A 19894-nucleotide genomic window follows, 5' to 3' on the forward strand; every position below is an offset into this window, starting at 1 on the left:
GGACACCCACTGCTCAGCCCTGGGAGGAGGTCATCCTCAGGATGCTAGTGACATTCAGAACCATGGCCCCACAGCCGTGTGTGCTTCCTGGAAAGCAGACTGACTCTTCCCTGTTCCTTAGAGAGCTGGAGGTCAGTACAGCTGGCCTCCCCTGGGGCCCATGACTTGTGTGGGGCAGTAGAGAAGGCACTGCCCTGGAAGCCTGAGGCCTAAGCTCTACTCCCAGACTTTGGGCAAGTCCTTCATGACCCTAGGCAGCTCCATTGTAATAAAGATTGGACCAGATATCTTTAAGGTCTGCTGTAGCTTGAATGTTCTATGATCTTATAATTTTAATGTGTATATTCCTGGGCACTGAACTCAAATTCCTTGATCTGAGTCCCAGTTTGAAGGTGTGTCAGCTGACTGTCTATTAGGCTGAACCACAAGTGCCAGGAGTTCATCCTTCTAGTTAAGTGACACCTCTAAGCCCCTCAAGGCTCTTAGCCTCATTTAAGTCATCTGTAAAATGGGAAGAGGTGCAGCTGCCTACTTCACTGTTTTGTGAAGGTAAAATGTGACACTGTGGGTGAAACTGAAACCCCAAAGGGCCCCAAGCTGGCCATGTAGTGACAAGTGCTTTGGGCCAGCCCTTGGGGTTGCCTCACCATCTCCATACATGGTCTATAGGTACTTACAGAGCTGCCCAACCTCTGCCCCACATAGCTGCTCCTCAGGTGACCCGGGTTTCTTGTAAAAAACTGCTTTTAGAGTCCAGGAGTCCCTCAGAGGCTGTCATACTGCATTCAGCAATGGCTATCACCACCACATTTGGATTGAACAGTGTGACTTAAGGAGGGATCTAGAGAACATGGCCTGACCCCCCCACACACACACACACATCAGCTGGGTGCCTGGGGCAAGACTTGGAGCATCTCTGAGCTTCAGGTCCCTCAACTGTCAAAGGAGGATGGTGGATTCCTGTGAGGATGGAAGGGGTCCTTTCTGTTTGGCAGGTGCCAGCTCAGGGGGCAGGAGGCTGGCCACAGACCCTCCCAGGCTGTGAGGATAGGCACCTCTCTCTGCACCCTAGACAAGGGCGGCCACGCAGCACGTGCTACATCCTGTCCAGAATTCCTCCAAGGCTCTGCATGGTGTTACTCCCCTGATAACGAGGGAGAACTGTCAGATGGGGTAGCTGTTGCCCACATTTGTGTACACACTGTGCGCACCATTTCCCTCAGGCCACGTGGTGTGTGCTCACAGTCTCCAGAATGTGGTCCCCACCAGGCTGAGCCCAGGAACTGCCACGGTGGGGAGGACCATGGCTGCCCCACTCCCGGAGCCACACGCACCTGGCTGGCCAGCCCATGCACAGCTACTCACCAGGCTGGGCGTACACAGTCCCCACGTCCATTTTGAAGGAGCCCACCAGGGTGCCACTGCGCAGCAGGTTCTTGGAGTGAATCACCTTCCGGGCAGAACCACCAGCCGCCAGTCAGGCAGGGCTGGGGCGAAGCTTTCCATGGGGCCAGGGCGGGGCCCACTGACACCACCTCAGTCTTTCTGGGGACCCAAGCTTAGTGGTGAAGGGGGAGAGCGTTTGGCAGGGCTGAGGTGGCTCACTCAGGCTCAGCATCCGCCTCTCCTGCCCACAACTGTTTTTTTTTTTTTGGCGAGTAGGTTATACATGTCACAGAGGCACCTGGCTAAAGGGACAGGAGGGGCCAAAATCCATCCTGAGCCCCCTGTGCCCAGCCATGTGTCCAGGCACCAGGCTACCTTTATATGACTGGTCCAGCCAGAGGGGCCACCTAGCAAGATTGCACACAGGTGCAGCTGAAGCCAGTGGCCCTGTTTGCCGGGGGCTGCTCCCCACTCACCGAGATCTTGATGATCTTGTCGAACATGATGTCAGGAGAGACATGGAAGTCAAAGACGAAGTACTGCAGGGGGAAGGACCAGGCTGCTGTCACTGGGGGGCTGCAGTTAGAGCCCAGGACAGTGCCAGGCCCCTCCCTTCTGGCAGTGCCTGTCTGTACCCTGGCCATTTCCCCTGAGCCCCAAGTTTCGGATGAGCAGTAGGGTAAACCATCCTGTTCTGAGTGATGGAGGCAGGACCCCATCCCCTGGGCTGGGCCACCTGCTGCCAGTCAGTGGAACCACTGGTTGACATTGACATGCTCAGAAAGACTGTGGGCTCTAGGCCCAGTTCTGCCTCTTTCTAGCAGTGTGGACTTGAACAGCACATTCTCTGAACCTCAGTTTCCTAAGCTGTAAAACGAGGATATGGACCCCCACCTCATGAAGCTCTGATGAGATATTATATCATAAGTCACTGAATTGAAAATGCTCTTGACTGTGTGATACACTGTGGTTTGAGGGCCACACAGATATCGCCATTAAACCACAACTCTGCCTGGAACATGCAACTTCTGGGGGGTTAAGAGGGAAAATAAGGTGACTCTTAGCGCTGAGGCCCTAAGGTGTTGAAGGCACTTCCTTGACTGTAAACCTAAAATGCAGTGTTGTGAGCTGTCTTCTTGTGCTGGAGGCTGCCACTTGTGGTCCCCACCCTTGTCCCTGGCCGGGGTACAAGGGCTGGGAAAAGGGTGTGGGTAGTGAGCAAAAGTATCCCTGCTTCGGTGAACTCACAGGTGAGAAAAGAAGCGTTTAGGGATAAAAGTCACAAGAGTACAGGTTCCTGACTGCAGGAGCCTCGCCCTTGAGCACTGTGGGTAAAAGCACTAGATTTAGAACTGGCCGCATCTAGATGTGATTTGGGGATTCATCACATTCTTTCCTGAGCCTCAGTTTACCCCTGTGATATGGGGATAATAGTCTCAGGTAGCAAGTTGAATCTCTCCAGGGGCACAGGGACATCTGTGAGGTGTGGTTGTGAAGTCCTGAAATGAGAGGACCCTGGTGGAGCTCTCAACCCGGGTGTGGATGCAGTACATGCACAATTAACCTTAATTGTTCAGTGTGGCAGTAACAGGTCCGGGTGGCACTGGCTGGGGGTGGGGAGCCTGCAACTCTGGAGAGGCAGGTGGGAATCTAGATTTGGGAACCATCAGCACCTGGATGGTGACTGCAGCTTTTGAATGGAGGAAAGACCTGGGAGGAGAGAGTGTCAGAGGGGAGGCGGGCTCAAGATAGGGCTCCAAGAAGCAGACTTCTGCAGTGGGCAGAGGAAGCAGGAGGTTGGGAGAAGGAGCTGGAGAAATGTGGGAGCAAAAGAGGAGGGGCAGGTAGACAACCAGATGGAGGGACTGGGCAGTCAAGGGAGAGAGGACAGCAGGGGACATTGTCCTCAGGAGTAAGGTCCTCGTTGATCTTGTGAAATGCTGTGGGGCAGAGACTGAGGTGTGACTGGGAAAGAGAAGGTGGGGACAACTCACATGCCTACTGGGAACAGAGGAGAGAAAAAGGTGGCGCTGGAGAGGTCCATGGGAGTGGGCAAAGCCCTTGATCCATGGATGACGAGCGTCTAGTTCCTGTCCTTGAGTAGGCATAGTTTTCATAGTGGTGTTTAGACAAAATGTGCTGCAGTCAAACCACACAGGCAAAGGTGAAGGAGCCAGAAGAAAGGCTTAGACAAAGTTGTCGTGTTGGTGGACGGTGCAGTGCCAGACTCCTCGGGATGTAGGAAGAGAAGGGTCCATGGCAAAGGGGAGAGGTTGATTTTAGGCAGGAGGAAGATGGTGCTCCCCAGATGTCCAGGCAGGATCAGGCACATGGGGAAGAGGGCTTGTCCTGGGCCATGAAGGGGGCAGGTTGTGCTGGGAGGGCAGAACTCCCTCCATGAACTTCCCTTCACCTGGGCAGGCTCAGAGCCAGGCAGGATGGGTCATCAGGCCTGGAGCCTTGGAGATGGGTCAGCCCCATGCAACGTGCTAGCTCAGTTAGGGCCAGAATCCTACACCCTCTGAACTGTCTCTGGTCACATTCCTGGTATTTCTTGAGCACAGTCCCTTTTGGAATTGCTTAGAAATCTGTTAAGTTGTGTTGGTTGTTTGTAGCTCCTTTAGTGCAACCAAAGGAAAGTTCCTGCTAGCTCAGAGAATTTGTCAGCTGCAGTACCTTTCTGTGACCCTGGGGTATCTTTAATTGAAGAGGAAGAGAAGAAAAAGGAAATAAAGGCTTGGAGCTGACCCTCTGACCCAGAGAGGGCAAGGAAGACTGCTCAGCGGCAAGACATCTGAGCGGACCCTGCACGGTAGCAGGAGTTTGCTAGGAGTGGCAGAGCACCTTGGAAGAAGGGAGCAGTTTGAAAAGAACATGAGGGACATGGGCCTGGTACAAAGTGAGCCCTTGAGCCTACCAATCATGGCTTTACCTCAAAAAAAAAAAAAAAATAACACGCTGGGTCACAGGGACCTGTCTCGTAGCTATCATGGGAAAGTAGACCCTTATTTGGGTTAGATGCTTTTTTAGTCATGGGTGTGTCCTGACATGAGGTCAGAGATGTCCTGACTCCACACAAGGCTGAAGGAGTCTTGAGCAGTGACGTCTTGCCCTGGGGCCCCAAGAGAAACTGGCTGGGAGATGTGGTCCATTTGTGGCTACACATGACACCTCGGCCAGGCTTTGGCTGAAGGGCAAACCTGGTGTGCACAGGTTTATCTTCCTGCAGGTGCAGTTGGAGGATTCCCACAGAGGCTCATGGCTCCCCTCAGCCCTCCCTAACCTCAGGAAGAAGGACGGGTGTCTCACTTGAGCCAGCCTGGCACATCTCATTTCCTGGAGCCACTTTGTACCTCTTGAGAAAAGAGAGGCTCAGGGTCCAGTCATCTGAGAGAGGCCTGGACCTCCCTCACCAGAGCTGGTCATGATGGGGTTCCATGTGGAGCCCAGGGGTCAAGATGCTGTGCCCTGGTGACAGCCAGGGCCCTGGGCTAGAGGCTGAACAGTCTGGCCCCTGCTTTGAATTGTGTATACCCTTGGACAGTGGGGAAGTCTCTTCCGGTATTGAGGTCTCAGCTTCCTCCTCTGTAAGGTGGGGCATTGAACTAGGTCCCTCATCTTTCATGTGACCTCAAAGGGCTGAAAAAAGCAAGAGAAGGCACCAGGTATTTTATCTCTTGCACCCAAGTCAAGGCCAGTGGTCAAAAGGGAAGCCCCCAGAGGGGGCTGTGAGAACCTCCTACAGGAGTCTCAGTGTCCCTGTGTGAGCAGTGGGGTATCAGTGGCAACCTCTGATGGCTGATGCAACTAATGCATCAGGAGAGTCCTGGGCACATGGGAAATGTTCATTAATGGCGTTGGTGCCACACTGATGGCTGGGCTGGAGAAAGCTGCACTGCCCAGGGCTCTGGCTTGGAAAATAGCTGGGACCAGGTCTCGTGGGGCTGTGGGGTTTGTTCATAGGAGCTGCTGGGAGTCGCACAGGAGCACCCAGGCCACACTCATTTCAATGGGTGGCCCTGGCCAGAACAGGGCCAGACTGGGCTCTAGACTAGGGGTCCAGAGGGCTTGGCACTGCGTGTCAGTGCGTTATAACACAGTGGGCCAAAGTCACCTCTGCTGGGAGCACCGTACGTCCCTTGACACTCAGCTGCTCCTTTTGGGCCTGGGTGGGGCTGGGGCCCAGCCGCCTCCCACATCTCAGGAGGCCCCTTTCTCCACCTAGGCATGGGGCCACTGACCTCATTGTAGTAGGGGCAGTTGGTGGACTCCTTCATGGATGTGTACTTCTTGTCGTCGCCCACCTCCACGCACACCACAGGGTCCATGTTCAAGCCCACCAGCTGCCGAGCCTCGATCACTGTGATGCTGACCTGTGGGCAGGAGAAGGAAGAGCTGGGGAGACAGCTGAGTGGGCCTTGGAGCCTGGTCCTGCTGGAGCCCAGGAGTAGGGCAGGAGGGCTCAGGGAGCTACACTGACTGAGTCACATCCTCGGATCTGCACTGACCACTGTCTGGTTTGCTGGGAGATCCTGGGCTCTTTCCTTTCCAAGCCTCAGTGCCCTGGTTTGCAGCAGGACATGGGATGGGTGACCTTTAAGCCAAATTCACTAGAATTATCTGGGGCAGGGGGCATCCCCCCACTCTGGTGCTCAGGACATACTCCTGGCCAATCCAACCAGTGTCAGGGATGGGCTCAGGCGTCAGTTTTTTAAAGCTCCTAGGTGATACTAGAGCCCTGAGTTCTTCCCCAGATGGATGGGATGGCTCTGCCCAGGGGTGAAGGGTGGGGTGCCAAAACCACCTCACATATTTCATGCCCTCAGGAACTAAGCTTTATCTGTGTTTTGCACATAGGTGCTGCTGGGAGTCGCACAGGAGATCGTACCGGGGATGGAACCCAGGGGTGCTTTATGGCTGAGCTATGTCCCCAGCCCTTTTTATTTCTCATTTTGAGGCAGGGTCTAAGTTGTCCAGCGTGGCCTCAAATTTGCCACCTTGCTGCCTCAGCCTCCAGAGTAGCTAGGACCACAGGCCCACAACACTGTGCCCAGCTAGGAATTAAGCTTTCAGAGTCTTTGTTAGCTTACATTTAATTTCCTGTTCCAGGGTCTCTCATGTGAGCCTGCAGGCCTCTGCTACTTTCTTGTGTTTCTGGAGCCTGGCTCCCTTCCTGCATTCCTGCCCCTCTCCTTGCCTTTAATTTCTCTGAATGGCAAGGAGGCTTTGGTGCCACCGAGCCACTTTTTCAACCTGACCATTGTATGTTGCGTGTGTTTTGTGTCCTTCAAGTAGCCTCCAGCTCCCTGGAATCTTACTTTTGCCCTGGGAAGCCTTTTTCCAGTTGTCCATTCATTCAACAAATATTTAGGGGACACCTGTTGGGGCCAGGCACAGGTGGGAGTGAAGTCAACTCCTTCGCCTCATGGAACTTAGTGTAAGTGATTATTGGCAAAAAACAAAACAAAACAAAACAACAACAACAACAACAAAAAAAAAAACACCTCACACACAGAGGTTGGTTTGTGGAATTTCTGATGTGACCATTACTTTTCCCAAACCTTCATTTTAAATCACTTTGGATTTGGAAGTTTCTGTCCCCTTGGAGTGGTCATGGTAAATAGACTTGGGGCCGCTGAACTTAGCATCAATATGCTACCAGGTGTGAGTGAGGAGGACTCACCATGCTACAAATCTCTCAGCTACCAGCTAAGACACCAGCTACCCACGAGGTTGGGTGAGGATGGAGTGAGTGAGATGAAAGGATAAAGGCATCCTCAACAGAGGGAAACTCTGGGCAGTGCCAGCATCTGCTCTAAGTGGCTTCTTAGAATCTGCAGGGTCGGGCATGCCTTGGGATGGTTTCACAAGACCAATTAACCAAAATGCCTTATCTCAGCTAGTATGAGCATTTACCTATAATGGAACAGGAAAGATGGCTCTTGGTGCTTCTCATCTCTAAGATGTGGTAATGTAGTTGCTGTGCTTTCATGTAACTTCTAAATATGATTTTACTTGAGTGAATTATTTTCCTTTTTCTTTTTTTCCAGTGCTGGAGATCAAACTTCAGCACCTTGTGCATGCTAGGCAAACACTCTTATCACTGTGCTACATCCCCAGCCCTATTTTCCTTTTTTATATATAAAACAAGAATCATTTCTAAAATTATCATTCACTGTATGCATCAAGTGTGATAAATAGCCTGAATATCAAGAAAAATCCACACATCATAAGTCACGGTGTTAAGAAATCAGAAACCTAATTGCAGTATGAATGTTGCCAGGAAAGTATAGAAATGGGAAACTGAATATTTGCTCATTGAAACAACACTTGAACCATGAAAGCAAACATTTCTATTTGGAGCTTGAAGTCCAGAAGGACTGAGTGACAGCTTAGAATCCAAGCTTCAAAGAGGTTCAACAATCACCATTTCTTCAGGGAACCAAAAAGGAAGTAGGGCCAATTAACTTAGCTCTGGAAGTTTACTTTGATGAGCATAAACAGACACTAGAAGTCCTTCTGGAATATTCTTTGCACCGTAGTTTATAGAGTCTTAACTTCCAATAACCTTTTTATGCCAAAGGCTTAAAAAAGTCCCATTGTAACCCATTCCCCCTTCAAAAAAGGCTTTCTGTAACTCAAGACTGGAAAGTAGACAGATGTTGTTTAAGAAGTCTTTGGAGGGAAAATATCTAGTTAACAAAAGTCTCTGGCAGAAAACAGTTTGAAAAACCTTTGAAAACAAGCAGTAAGCAGCGAGTGAGCTAAACCAGGGTCCAGAAGGGAGCAACTGTCCAAGTTTGACCCTGAGTGCTGTGGTCCGACGCCCCTGGGTCTGAACCTGGGCTCTGACCTTGACTCTCTGTGTGACCTGGGGCAAGAGCCTTAACTTTCTTGGCCTCAGTTTCCTGTAAAATGTAGTAACATATATATTTGAGTAGTTGTTAAGAATTAATTTAAATGGAGACATATATTGCTCCTAGCACCGTGCCTGGTATATAACAAATCTTCAAAAAATAAGTTACATTAATAACAACAACTCCATTTCAATGTTTCTTTATGAGACAGGCCTGTGGCATGGTATCTGAGTTGGAGTCTTTGTTCTTTGGAGTTTTTGTTCTTTAGAATTCTCTGGTTCTAAGCACACGGAAGCAAACCCTTGGGCCCTTAGAAAGCCCTCAGAATCCTCAGGACTCTTTGTGTTTGGATTTTGGCAACATTACTTAAAACCACCAGTGTGAGTCTGTTGGACACTTCCTGGGGCCATTTTTCAAGCCCTTGGGAAGACAGTTGCTGAGAAGTGAAGATAAACTGAAGCATGGATTAAGGGAGAGGAGGCAAATCCCTGGGGAAACATGTTCAGATGTGCCTTTCCCACAGAAAGGTGGTTTTTGTCACTCATGTCATCTCCTGAGGGAGGTGAGGAGAGTGGGGGTTGTGCATGAGCATCAAAATAAAGCTCTACCCTGGGAGAGGGGCTCACTCTGATTCTGGGGCCTGGTGCTGATACTCAGACAGACCATCCACAAATAGGGAATGCAGGGCCAGCCAAGCGGGTGTCCTTAAAGCTCTGTCCCCCTCGACCCCTCAGCATACCCACTCAATGCTAAGAACCTATGTTGGGTCTCACTACCTTCGGGGGAGGGTCTGGAGCAAGGCAGGGCCCCGGCACCTGCCTCAGAGATTCCTCCTCCTTCTCCCCTGCTTCCAGTTTATATGCAAGTAGAAGGTGCTTCAGGCTTGTCCACCAGCCTATTGTGAGTGTAACTCTGCCTCTCAGGCTCTGGTCAACTCTGGGAGAACAGCCAAGATTGAAGGCCTGGCCCTGCAAAGCTAGGGCCAGTGTGGCCTGTCCCAGCAGCCATGCTCATCACCTGTCCTGCCTGCATTGAGCCACATTCATAACTCACAGCTGCACACCCCTCCCTGTCTCAGCCTGTTTGTCTCCAGTTTTAAAAAACATACAAAGAAGTTGTTTTAATATCAGAAAATGCAGAGAAGCAAAAAAAAACCACATTCCCACTATCCTGATATAACAAGACTGACATTACTTCCAGCAATAGAATAATTCAGAACAACAATTTAAAAAATCGCCCCAAAAATCTTTCTCCAAAGGCTAGTATTCAACTATTTGAATACTTTGTGTGGGTGCGCATGCATACCTTTGCCTGCATGCGTTTCTCCTTGGTCTCTATGGTTTTTCCAGGCCCCTCTTACTTTATGATGTCCTGTGCTGAACACAAAAGCCTGGAAGGGTTTTGACCAGCACAAGCAGAGCTCTCCAGCTCCTCTCTGGGTTTGTACCTCAATACTTCTATCCTTTCTAGGAATGCCTCCCAGTAACAAGTCAACTTTGAGAATTTATATGCAATTTGTGGTTTGCTATGACTCCCAGATTCATGAGACAGGGTCTATAAGGCACATCTGGCTAGAACTGCCCACCACCACAGAATCTATAAGTCAGTAGGCCTCAGGTGCCACCTACCTGGTAATCCATGGGCCTCCCGGCACTTGGCTCCATCTTGATGTCTGGCTTAGATCTGAGGAGGAGAAGGTACCATCAGGCCTGGTGGAAGGGGTGTGCTTGTGGGGAGGAGGGTGGTGGCAGGGTTAGAGCTTGCATTAGGGTGGAGGGACAGAATCATGGTCTGAAAACCCCTAAGAGAAATGCCAAATAGAATGGGGATTAATTGTCCTCAGAGGTCCCCATAGGAGAGGACTAACCAAAGACAGAATTAACAGGGGCCAGACATGAGGCCACCAGGCTGAAATGAGGGCTGGCAGCTCCATGCCTTCCCTGGCCTGGAGGTGTTCAATGGCTTGGGAACAGGATGCAGCAGCTGCATTCTGCTTGTGCAGGGAAGGGGTGAGAGGGACACCCAGGGAAAAGAAGAAGGGGAGGGGCCAGGAAAGAACAGTCCATGGGGCCTGATTCTTCTCCACACAAGTTCTGAACCTGGCAACTGAGATCCTTCCTGGTACAGTGGAGACAGTTGGGGATGCTGGGTTCATGCCAACTCACCGCTTGTTGGAGACATTGGTGGTGAGAGCAGTGACTGAGGCTAGAGACACTGAGTCAGGATCCAGCCCATCCCCCAGTCGAATGGCCAAGTCGTCAAGGTCCTCCATCTCCAGCACCGCTGGTTCATCTGGGGAAGAAGAAGGGCTGGTTAGGTGGGTGGCAAAGCTAAGAATCAAATTTAAGGTTTACTTGGTAGCATCTGCTTTGAATGGGACAGTGTATACTTGCAGTATTTTCTACCCAATCTTGGTCTTTTATTTTTGAAACTATATTTGGTCTTATTTTCTTTTTTATTTTAGTTGAATGTAACTCTTTCATTAAACACTATTTACTAAAGTGGAAGAAGGTAGGGAATAAAGAATCCATACTTACATGGATAACAACTGCTACCTTTAATTGGGTGGTTACTAAATGCCAGGCACATGCCAGGCACTTTACACATGGATCTCTAATCTTTATAGGGAACACCTGTCAAGGTAGGCATTATATTCATGTCATAGATGGGAAAACTGAGGTTTCCGAGGTATCTTATCCATGCAAAATAGTTGATGAAATTCAGGACCTAGCCCTGTACTGGTGTGTATTAATCCATTGATATGAAGAAATGACAACCCCGAAAAGCTACCCAAAGGTGGTGAGTGTGGGCCTCAGCCAGCAGTAGCACTCTCAATCTAAGGAGAAGGCACAGCAGTAACTGGCATGTAGCAAGAGGTAAGGACAGAGATTAGGGGGACCAGTGGGCCACAGAGAAAATGCTGGAGATGGTGGCCAGGAGACTGAGAGTGGGTACGTGAAGGGCAGGTGGTTCCCACCCAGCTCTCCTCTTCACCACATTTCTCCTCTTCTGTCTGTCCTCCTTTCCTCGTGTTGGACATCTGTCCTCCCCTTCCCCAGCAGCATTCTCCCTGAGGGACTAGTGCCACAGGCCACTCCGGCCTGCCAGGACCTGCCAGTTGGCTGAGGCCAGGCTGCAGCCTGGTGAGAGGACGGTGACTTCTTCCATTGAATAAGCACTCCTGGGACTCTGGTTCCCCCCACCCCACAAAAGAATTGGCTAAAAACTTTTTCCTGCTATTTATTCCCTCCGATTAAAAATCCCTGGGTGGTGTAAAGAACAAAGGATAGGGAGAAGGGAGGACAGGAAACCTCCATCCAGAAGAGGGTTATCTGCCCAATTCCAGACTAGTGGTGGTGCCAAAGGGCAGTGCCCACCCCGACCCCTGGAGCACCCATCCCTAGAGCACCTGGGCTCTCAGGGCGGGGCCTGGCTCCGGCCAGCCAATGGGAGGCCAGACCCCGCCCAGGTGGCTCTGGTTGAACCAATCCCAGAAAGTCCTGTTTGGGACCTGCCCAGGGGGCGGGGTTTGATGTGATCACGTGCGAAAAAAGTGGTTGCGAGAGGTCAGGACGAGCCACCGTCGGGGCCAGGTGTCTTACCTTGTCTTTGGGGGTCCTCCTTGTGGGGCCGGTTCTTGCCGAGCTTCATGGCAGAGAACACGCTCCTCCCGGCTCTGTGAGGGGGCCGCCAGAATGAGGTGGAGGGAGATGGACGCACAGAGGAAAACACACCAACACCCAAGAGCCAGCCGCGGTTGGGACACGGAGAGGAAGGGTGATGAGTTCCCCGGCCCCTCAGCTGCTGGTCCCAAGATATATGGGGGGGGGTCTTACTTCCCAAATTGGGAGCCACAAGGGAAGTGGGGCAGAGGGAAACCCCACCCCCTGTCCTTGGGGCCAGGGAGGGGGGCGGGCCCAGCTAAGGTGGCCTGGAGCTGGAAGGAGGTGTTACCTAGAGCGCCTCTTCACCCCCTCAATCCAGTCTTCTCAGAGCTCCCGAGCTCTGCAAGGTCCCCAAGCTCATCCTCCCTGTCCCTGCATCCCACCCTAGCTGGTTGGAAAGCAAGCCAGATGATCAGAGACATAGTATCAGAACAGAAGGGCAGGGCTCAGGGGGCTGGGAGAAACCAGCCGTTCAGTTCTCAGATGGCCCAGGTGCCCCATGCCTGCTTTGCAGTTCCCCAGCCTCTCCGTGGCCTGGGATTCTCCCTGGTCCCAGCGAAGAGGAGACTGCCCTTTCCCATCCCTCTTCAAGGCTTTTGCCTCTTCTGCCTGTCTCTTCTCTTTCAGAAACCCTTTCCCCACCCCCAGGAACTTATGGCAGCTCCATGGTTCCTACCTCTTTTTCTGGCTTGGTGTGGCCTTGTGCCCCAGAGGTGAAAGGCTTTGTAGTCAGGGGGGGTGGCTGAGGGAAGAGGACAGGAGTCCTCACTGCCCTTCAGTGATGTCCCTGTAGCTGAGCCGGAGGTCCTTGGAGCCAGGAGGGACCAGCAGTAGGATCGGCAGGGGGTAAGGTGTAGTATTCCATTACCCCATCCATATTACATGAGCGGGACACCTGACTCTCTGTACTTCCCCTTCTCCTCCTCCTGGGTGTGGCTGTCATCCTTTAGGCCTCACTGGGGAAAGGAGCAGGCCCACCCCTGACTGGCTTATTACAGAGCCCACCATCTTTGTGTCTGCATCTCCCTGTGGAGGCTTGACAGTTTTTAAGCCCCCACATCCCTGCTCTTTATGCTGTATAATGTGAGGTTGGAGAGAACTTTTCTGTTCTTTTAGAAATGTCCTAGAAATCTCAAGTTCCTCAACCCCAGATAAGCCAATCTTATTTCCCAAACCTGGCTCTATCTTAAACCCAGGATTTTCTTTACTATTCAGATACTAGGCAAGGCATGTCTGTATCCCCTGAGAGGCAATCAAAACCACCCCTTTCACATGACATCAGCTTACTAACATGTTCATAAAGAAGGATAGAAGAAGGCTGAAGCGACAGTGGTATGTCTCCCCTTGACAGTATCCTATTGTTTAGGGAATAACAATGTGAAGAAAGGGGCTCTATGAAAGGAAGCTGATGTCTTTGGGATTATCTTAAACTGTAACATTAAGAGAGTAAGTTATACACGCATACCTGTAAAACACACAAAGTGGCCAATCCATAGTATATAACTTATAAACAAAAGTATAAAACTTTTCTTGAGCAACTACTGTGGGCCAAAGGCTCTTCCAGATGTTTGCTCATTTCATATTCCTAAGAATCCTGTGAAAGACATATACTTCTTATTTATCCAAGGAAAAGCTGAGGCTCAGAGAGATGAAAATGACTTCATTGTCCCACATAAGTGGCAGACTTGGGTTTGAAATACAAAGCTCCTGTCTCCTAGTGGCAGTATATTCACTTTGTGCTGGCTTGAATGCTTGGAGCTATTCTGAGTGTGAATCCCATCCTAACCATGGGGACTTTGGCAAAAAGATTCCAGGGCCTGTTGCCATGGCAATTGTGCCAGCACAATTTGCAGATTGGGTTGTCGTCTATGAAGAGTCCCACATAGAAGGGGCTCATTCAAAAACAACCCAAGCATCAACACATTTGGAAAGAGAAAGCTGTATTTGTTAAGTTGCTGGTAACATAGCATTGGGCAGATCAATAAACCCATCAGAAACAATGGCATGGTAGCAGGCAAAGGGGCCATGCGTTTGACCTACCCACAAGCATCCTGTGGTATCTCACCCCTTTGGGGGCAGGGTGCCAGCTATATGCTGACCTCTGCAACAGGCCCGGCTTTAGGAAGCTTGACTAGTGTGGACCTCACTCTACTGCATGTCTTCCCCACCTGTCCCTTCCTGTCTCTGTGTTTGGGACTCCTTTCTGCCCAGCTTCACTGTTCATCGACTTCTCTCTTGAATCACCCAGGAGTCTCCTGGAGGTTCAGTCTTTGCCCTTGTACAATCTTGTCTTAGCCATTCCTAGACTGGGCCATTCTTAGAATCCTCACTCCATGTGTGAGCTGCACAGTGTCATCATCATCATCGTCTGCTCCAGTCAAGGGGCCCTCCACTCCCAGGGGCAAGTGTTCTGGGACAGCAGATCCAAGTGATCCAAGTTGGACCAGAAGAAGCCCCACTTGGAGAAGCCAGCTGCCCAGCATCCTGGGACAGATCTGGCTCTTCTGCCTGAGGCCCAGAGGAATGGCCAGGCACCACCACTACTGCAGCCACCATGGTGGCTTTCTGATGCTGATCCCATGTGCCCACCCACTGCCCCCCACCCTTTGAATTAGAAAGTCACTTTATTTTTTAAAACAAACATCATTGGAAGTAAGATTGAGACTTTTTAAAAAACTATAGTTATCCAAAAATCTCTACCACACCCTGAAGCAATTCAAGAGAGAAACCCCTCCTTCCCAGTTCTATATTATTTAACCATCTGAAGTTCACTGATAGTATTCTGGGAATGTCTCAAAATGACATGCTTGTCTCTTGATGAAAAATGTGTAAATGTGTCCGATAGATGTAATTTCCAGAGGATCTGTGCCTCTGCTGGTTTCTTCTAGACTTGGTCATCAGTGACCATGGGCAATAGAGTATGATGTCATTGCCACTGCCTTTGTAGTTTTCTGATTGCTGACATATCAGAAGTTCACTACAGGAAAAGCCCTTCCTGCCTTATACCAGCACCAGTTCCTAGCAAGCAATGTGCTGGGCTCTCTTGGCAAAGGTAAAGGAGATTTTTTAAAAAATAAATGTTAACTTAATCAGGGATTTTTGAAGAGTATCCACTTGTCGTAAAGACTCCTTTAAAATATGTATTTTTTTGTTTCTGTTGTCCTGAAACTTATAAAAAATTTTAAAATTAAAATTCTACATTTCATCTAATTGGGTTCTGCAATCATTGAAGATAGAATGTGGTAAGAAACAGACAAAGAAGCCAATAATCAACTCAGTGAAAAACTACTTTGTAATCAAGTGGCTCCTTATTCATGGGCACATTAAACTTGAGAAATAGGAGCAGAGGGAGGGTGGCCTCTTAGGATGCTCTGAAGATTTCTACTCACATTTGTTCCCCATGGCTGGGTTCGCCACAGTTAGAATGATATATCTAGAATTCTCTCTAGAGGAAATATTTTAAAATTAGTGCACTCACTGTAAACTCTTCATTTATGGATCTGGTGATTTCTCACAGCCCAGGGCTTGTGCCCCACGATTGGCTTCAACTGGAATTGCCAGGGAATTGCCAGGCCTTAGGTAACTGGGATAAAAACAAACTCCTATGTAAGAGAAGCGGGGTCTGTGATGCTTCTTTGCACCGTGTAAGCAACAAGGTTTTAAAAACTTGGGGACATGTTTCTAAGCGCCCTTGATGGCTTTATTTCCTTTATTTTCCATGCCCCAAGTACAGTAAATTTCATAATTCTACATTTCATCTAATTGGGTTCTGCAATCATTGAAGATGTCTTTGAAAGTGTGTTGAATTTCATTTAGTTTTGCATATAGCTTCCTATGCAGGAGGATAGGAGGATCCTTCACCCAGAACCACTCGTCTCTAAACTGACCTGTTTGCACCAGTTGCACCGGTTCTTGAGAGACCCACAGGAACTTATCCTGACCCCAGGAGTGCTAGGGGTCCTCAGTGCTCCTCATGTGTTTACTATTATACAAAACTTAAGCAAACAGCATCATGGAAATACATTTTCCATCTTCCCAAAGTGACTTATCCCAGTGAGCAGACCTTCTTTTGTGGATCGAATCTTGAATTTCCCCTACTGCAGCTTACATCTATTACCATTTATTTCCCCTCAGCGTAGATAAAAACTAACCAGCTTTGCCGCACCATCTCCTTTCAGAGACTGCAGGCTCTTCTCTTCCCAGGCCAGAGCCTTGATTTGTTTACTCTCTTAGAAATCCCATTTCCCTACTCTTCCTTAGTCTTATTATGCTCCACATTAAAATAATAATACATGCTGGTTTGCTTTATCTCATATGATAATGGGAGATGGCAAAGAGCTGGCTAGGGAACCAGAGCATATTATGGGCCCTCTACCAGGACAGACTGTGGAACTGGACATCAAGAAGGGCATTGCGATCTCACACAGAGCCCTGGGTAGACGGGTGACTTATGTCTCATATATAACCTTTGAAATCTAAGAATCCCTGAGGCCTTTCTCTAGGAGGAACTCCCCTTCAGCATTCCTGTCATCTCCCATTTGCCCTGGAGTTCAGCTCCCTGGTTTCCTCTCTAAGCCTTGCCATGCGCTCTGCCTGAGGCTTCAGCAAACTCTTACAACCCTCGTGTCCCTGGGTGGAGCCGGTGGAGCCATCCCCATGTGGTGTGGTTGCCTCCATCACTGTAGCCTTAATGCTGTGTCATCATAGCTGTTGCTTGTGGGTTACAGGCGTGATGGGAACTCAGGGTACTTATGGTAAAGCATGGGAGAGGCTATGAGTTCCTTGGGATCTTGATGTCAACAGGCGCCCCAGGCACAGCGCCCATCAGTGCAGAACTCTAGACACACAATGGTGGCATTTCCATGGTATCCCCACATGTACTAATTTTTAACTTATTGGAATGACAGTTCTGGGAAAATCTCTGGGGCTCAGTTTCCCTATCTAGAAGATAATGATCATGGTCCTGGCTTTTCAACCTCATTGGTGTATCTGGAGATTTAATTAACTATAGTCAAGTGCTCTAAACTTCTTGGGTCCATGGTGAGCTCTGGGGGTGGGGGAGGGGGTGGGACTCCCTGTATGTTAGTTCCATCTCTGTCCCTATCTCCTGAAACTCAGATTTGTTATCTGTAAAAAAGGGAGTTGGCCAGAGGTCCCCTCCAGTGCCCTGACTATTACTGCCCTTGTGAATTTGCCTTGTGATGCTTGTCTCCAAGTGACAATGTGCCTCTGGGGGAGCCCACGAGCCCAAGGTAACCTCAGGCCTCCTGCCTTGACAGACCCAGATGGCTGGCCCTGCCCTTCTCCTTCATCTCCCAGACAGTCCTCATGTCTCTTTCCCCTTTGGGGAGTGGAGATTGTGAGGCCACCAGAGAGTGGTCATTTCTCCTTAGCTTTCTGGGTATCATGCTCTGGCACACCTTACAGTCACCCAGTGCCCAGAGCCTGTCCTCCTTGGGCCTCCACTGCTATCTGTCCAACTGCCCAGCCCTGGCTAGACTGGCAGCAGTGTGTGTGGGGATGACTAGTGGCTTCTTTTGCATCCCATCCTTTGCCTCAAGCCTCACCTTCCCTCGCAGGGAAGCTTAAAGGCCTGACTCACAGGAGTGGCAAGTGAACTGAAATATGGGCAAAGAACAGGACACTTTTGAAAGGTGATGGGGTCACCCCCAAGAACCAAGAGTAGAAACCGGAAGGCCTGGACACCTGCCCACCCCATCCTCCCCCCCACTTTTCCTCACCCCCCTCCATGGTCCATGGACTGACCTCCCTCGCCCTGCATGCTCCCATGCTGGCTGCACCAGGACAGCCCATGCCTAAGCACCCTCAGATGGGCCCATCCCGCCCTCGGCAGCCCTGTGGTTAGGAGCTGGCACCCACCAGCTCTGCCCTGGCCTGGGACACCTACTTGTGCTCGCCATCTCTGCCTCCCTTGGTCTTCTCTCTGCCTTTGCTGAGTAGGGAGAAGAAATAAGGAGACAAGGGGATGCAAGTGAGAGGATGTGGACCAGAGACACTTGCAGTCTTAGCCCCTGGCCCTGTGGACCTCCACACTCCCTAGGGTCCTCCTTGTCCCACAGACCCTCACCCACAGCTTTTGCTTATAACAAACCAAAATGTGCTGGGCAGGGATCACATGGCCCTCAGCTTTGCCTTGGAGAGAGGGGAAGGGCCTGGGTACCAGCCAATCCCTTCTACCCCAGGCTACAGGCTGGTGATTATGGAAAGCGGGTTGCAGGTTCTCCAGGGCCTGCTCTTCCCCCACCTCCTTCCTTCATCCTGAGCTCCCAGGCAATGGGGTCCTTCAGGGAAATAGTGGACTGAACCTTCTTCAAGAGGGTTAAGGGTATTGGGGTGTGTTAGGAGGACATCTGGCCTTTGAGAAGAAAGGTGGGATGGGGGCAATTAGTAGGCTACTACTCCAGGGCTCAGAGCAGTGGAAGAATGGTGTTCCTTTAGGGAGGCTTCTAGCAATGCTTCTGGAATATTCCTGTCAATGCTTCCTCAGTGAAGATGAAGGAGAGAAAGCAAATAACCATTAGCAGATTTTCCCCCTTCTCACATACTGTCCTGACACAGACTTTGCCCTGGTAGACCTGATCACACACCCTGACAGCTCAGTCTCAGGAGACCTCCAGACACTCGGTCAATGTCCTGCACTAGCTGGCTAACCACGCAAGCAGATCAGTTTGTAATTCAGAGAGGTCAATATTAGCCAGGTCTCTGGCTGCCACAGTCAGCTGAGACTACTGAGTAGAGAAGAGCTCACTGTGGAGTGGGGACACTGTCTCAGAAGCCCTGTGCTGGCCCAACCTGACTGGTCTGGAGTCTGGTTGTTATGGGTACCCACAAGGGCCTCTGAAGGCTGCTAGGGCTTGCTCAAGGGAGCAGGGGCTCCAGTGAGCCATTGCTCAATGGGAAATTTGCTGATCTCCATCTTCACATTAATCCAAGGAGAGTAGCTTTTCTCTGAGTTGCTATTTGAGCTTCTGAGGAAGAGGTGCATTCCCCCACCCCCACCCCGTACTGGTGATTGAACCCTGGGGCCCTCTAACACCGAGTTACACCCCAGTCCTTATTTTATTTTGAGACAGGGCCTCAAAATGAGTTGTATAGGCTGGCATCAAACTTGGGATTCTCATGCCTCATCCTCCCTAGGATCATAGGAGTATGCTATTGTGCCTGTCTCATTTTTGTATTTTAAAGAATGCTGTGACCCTGGAAAATCTGTCAACCCCTTGCAACAGAGGAACCAGGAGGGGAGGTCCAACACTGGGGAGCGGGCAAGAGGAAGGTGGACTCAGTGTGCTGAACAACAGGCATTGAGGCTTTTCTCTTTTATTTTGGTCTTTGCTCTAAAACTACAGAGATAAAACCACTACAGTGGGGAATTTCTGTTCCTCTCTCCTCCTTACCTATTCCAGGCCTCAGACCCAACAAAGGGAACACACACAGGCCCATACTCCCTGAGTGAGGAAATGGAGAAGGGAAAGGGCTATGTCTTTCTTTGAAGAAGGAACACTTTTGTGATTTTACCACAACCACTGCTGCTATCAACATTAGCAGCAGGCTCTGCCATAGTTAATCTGTCTTGTGAAGTGGACATTCTTCTTGTGTATTTCCACATGAGCTTGCAGAGGCTCAGGCTGCCCTTATCAGTTAGCCAGCAAACCGTGACTTCATGTTCCATTTGTGCCGGGAAGCCCTGGGTGAACTCAAACTCCCTCCTGCAGTCCACATGGTGGTTTTGGTGTCCCTTCCTGATTGGGTAAGTTCTGTTCCTCAGCCAGCATTCTAGCATTCTCTGTGTGAGTCTGGCACTCAGCCTTAGTTCAACTCTACCTCTTCTTTAAGCCCCATCCCCATCCCATCCCTCTTTTCATTGTTAAAAGCAGTCACAGAAGAGCAGGATCAACATGGAGACCCTGTGGGGGATTCTAGTACTTACTAGGCCCCAAGTACTTCACGGTGCTAGGCCTCACTAGG

The 19894-nt window shown here is 50.2% G+C and overlaps 1 protein-coding gene across 6 annotated transcripts in view; it reads right to left on the reverse strand.

Moving 5' to 3' along the window:
- Positions 1-19894, reverse strand: part of Otof (otoferlin) — a 197738-nt gene that overhangs the window by 23126 nt on the left and 154718 nt on the right. For 4 of the 6 annotated variants that reach the window (XM_058578425.1, XM_046441419.2, XM_058578427.1 and 1 more), the window contains exons 6-11: positions 11846-11919; positions 10409-10535; positions 9872-9926; positions 5628-5759; positions 1863-1925; positions 1366-1450 (exon numbers count right to left, since the gene is read on the reverse strand). In XM_058578425.1, the coding sequence (XP_058434408.1) occupies positions 1366-1450; positions 1863-1925; positions 5628-5759; positions 9872-9926; positions 10409-10535; positions 11846-11919 (536 nt within the window). Of the gene's footprint in view, positions 1-1365; positions 1451-1862; positions 1926-5627; positions 5760-9871; positions 9927-10408; positions 10536-11845; positions 11920-17816; positions 17862-19894 lie in introns of all 6 variants that reach the window. The other 2 variants (XM_058578424.1, XM_058578423.1) reach the window with 1 other exon arrangement.

This window comes from Marmota monax, unplaced genomic scaffold (assembly GCF_021218885.2).
Source record: "Marmota monax isolate L192 unplaced genomic scaffold, Marmota_monax_Labrador192_F-V1.1 WCK01_AAM20220418_F8-fsc00010, whole genome shotgun sequence".
Classification (NCBI taxonomy): domain Eukaryota; kingdom Metazoa; phylum Chordata; class Mammalia; order Rodentia; family Sciuridae; genus Marmota; species Marmota monax.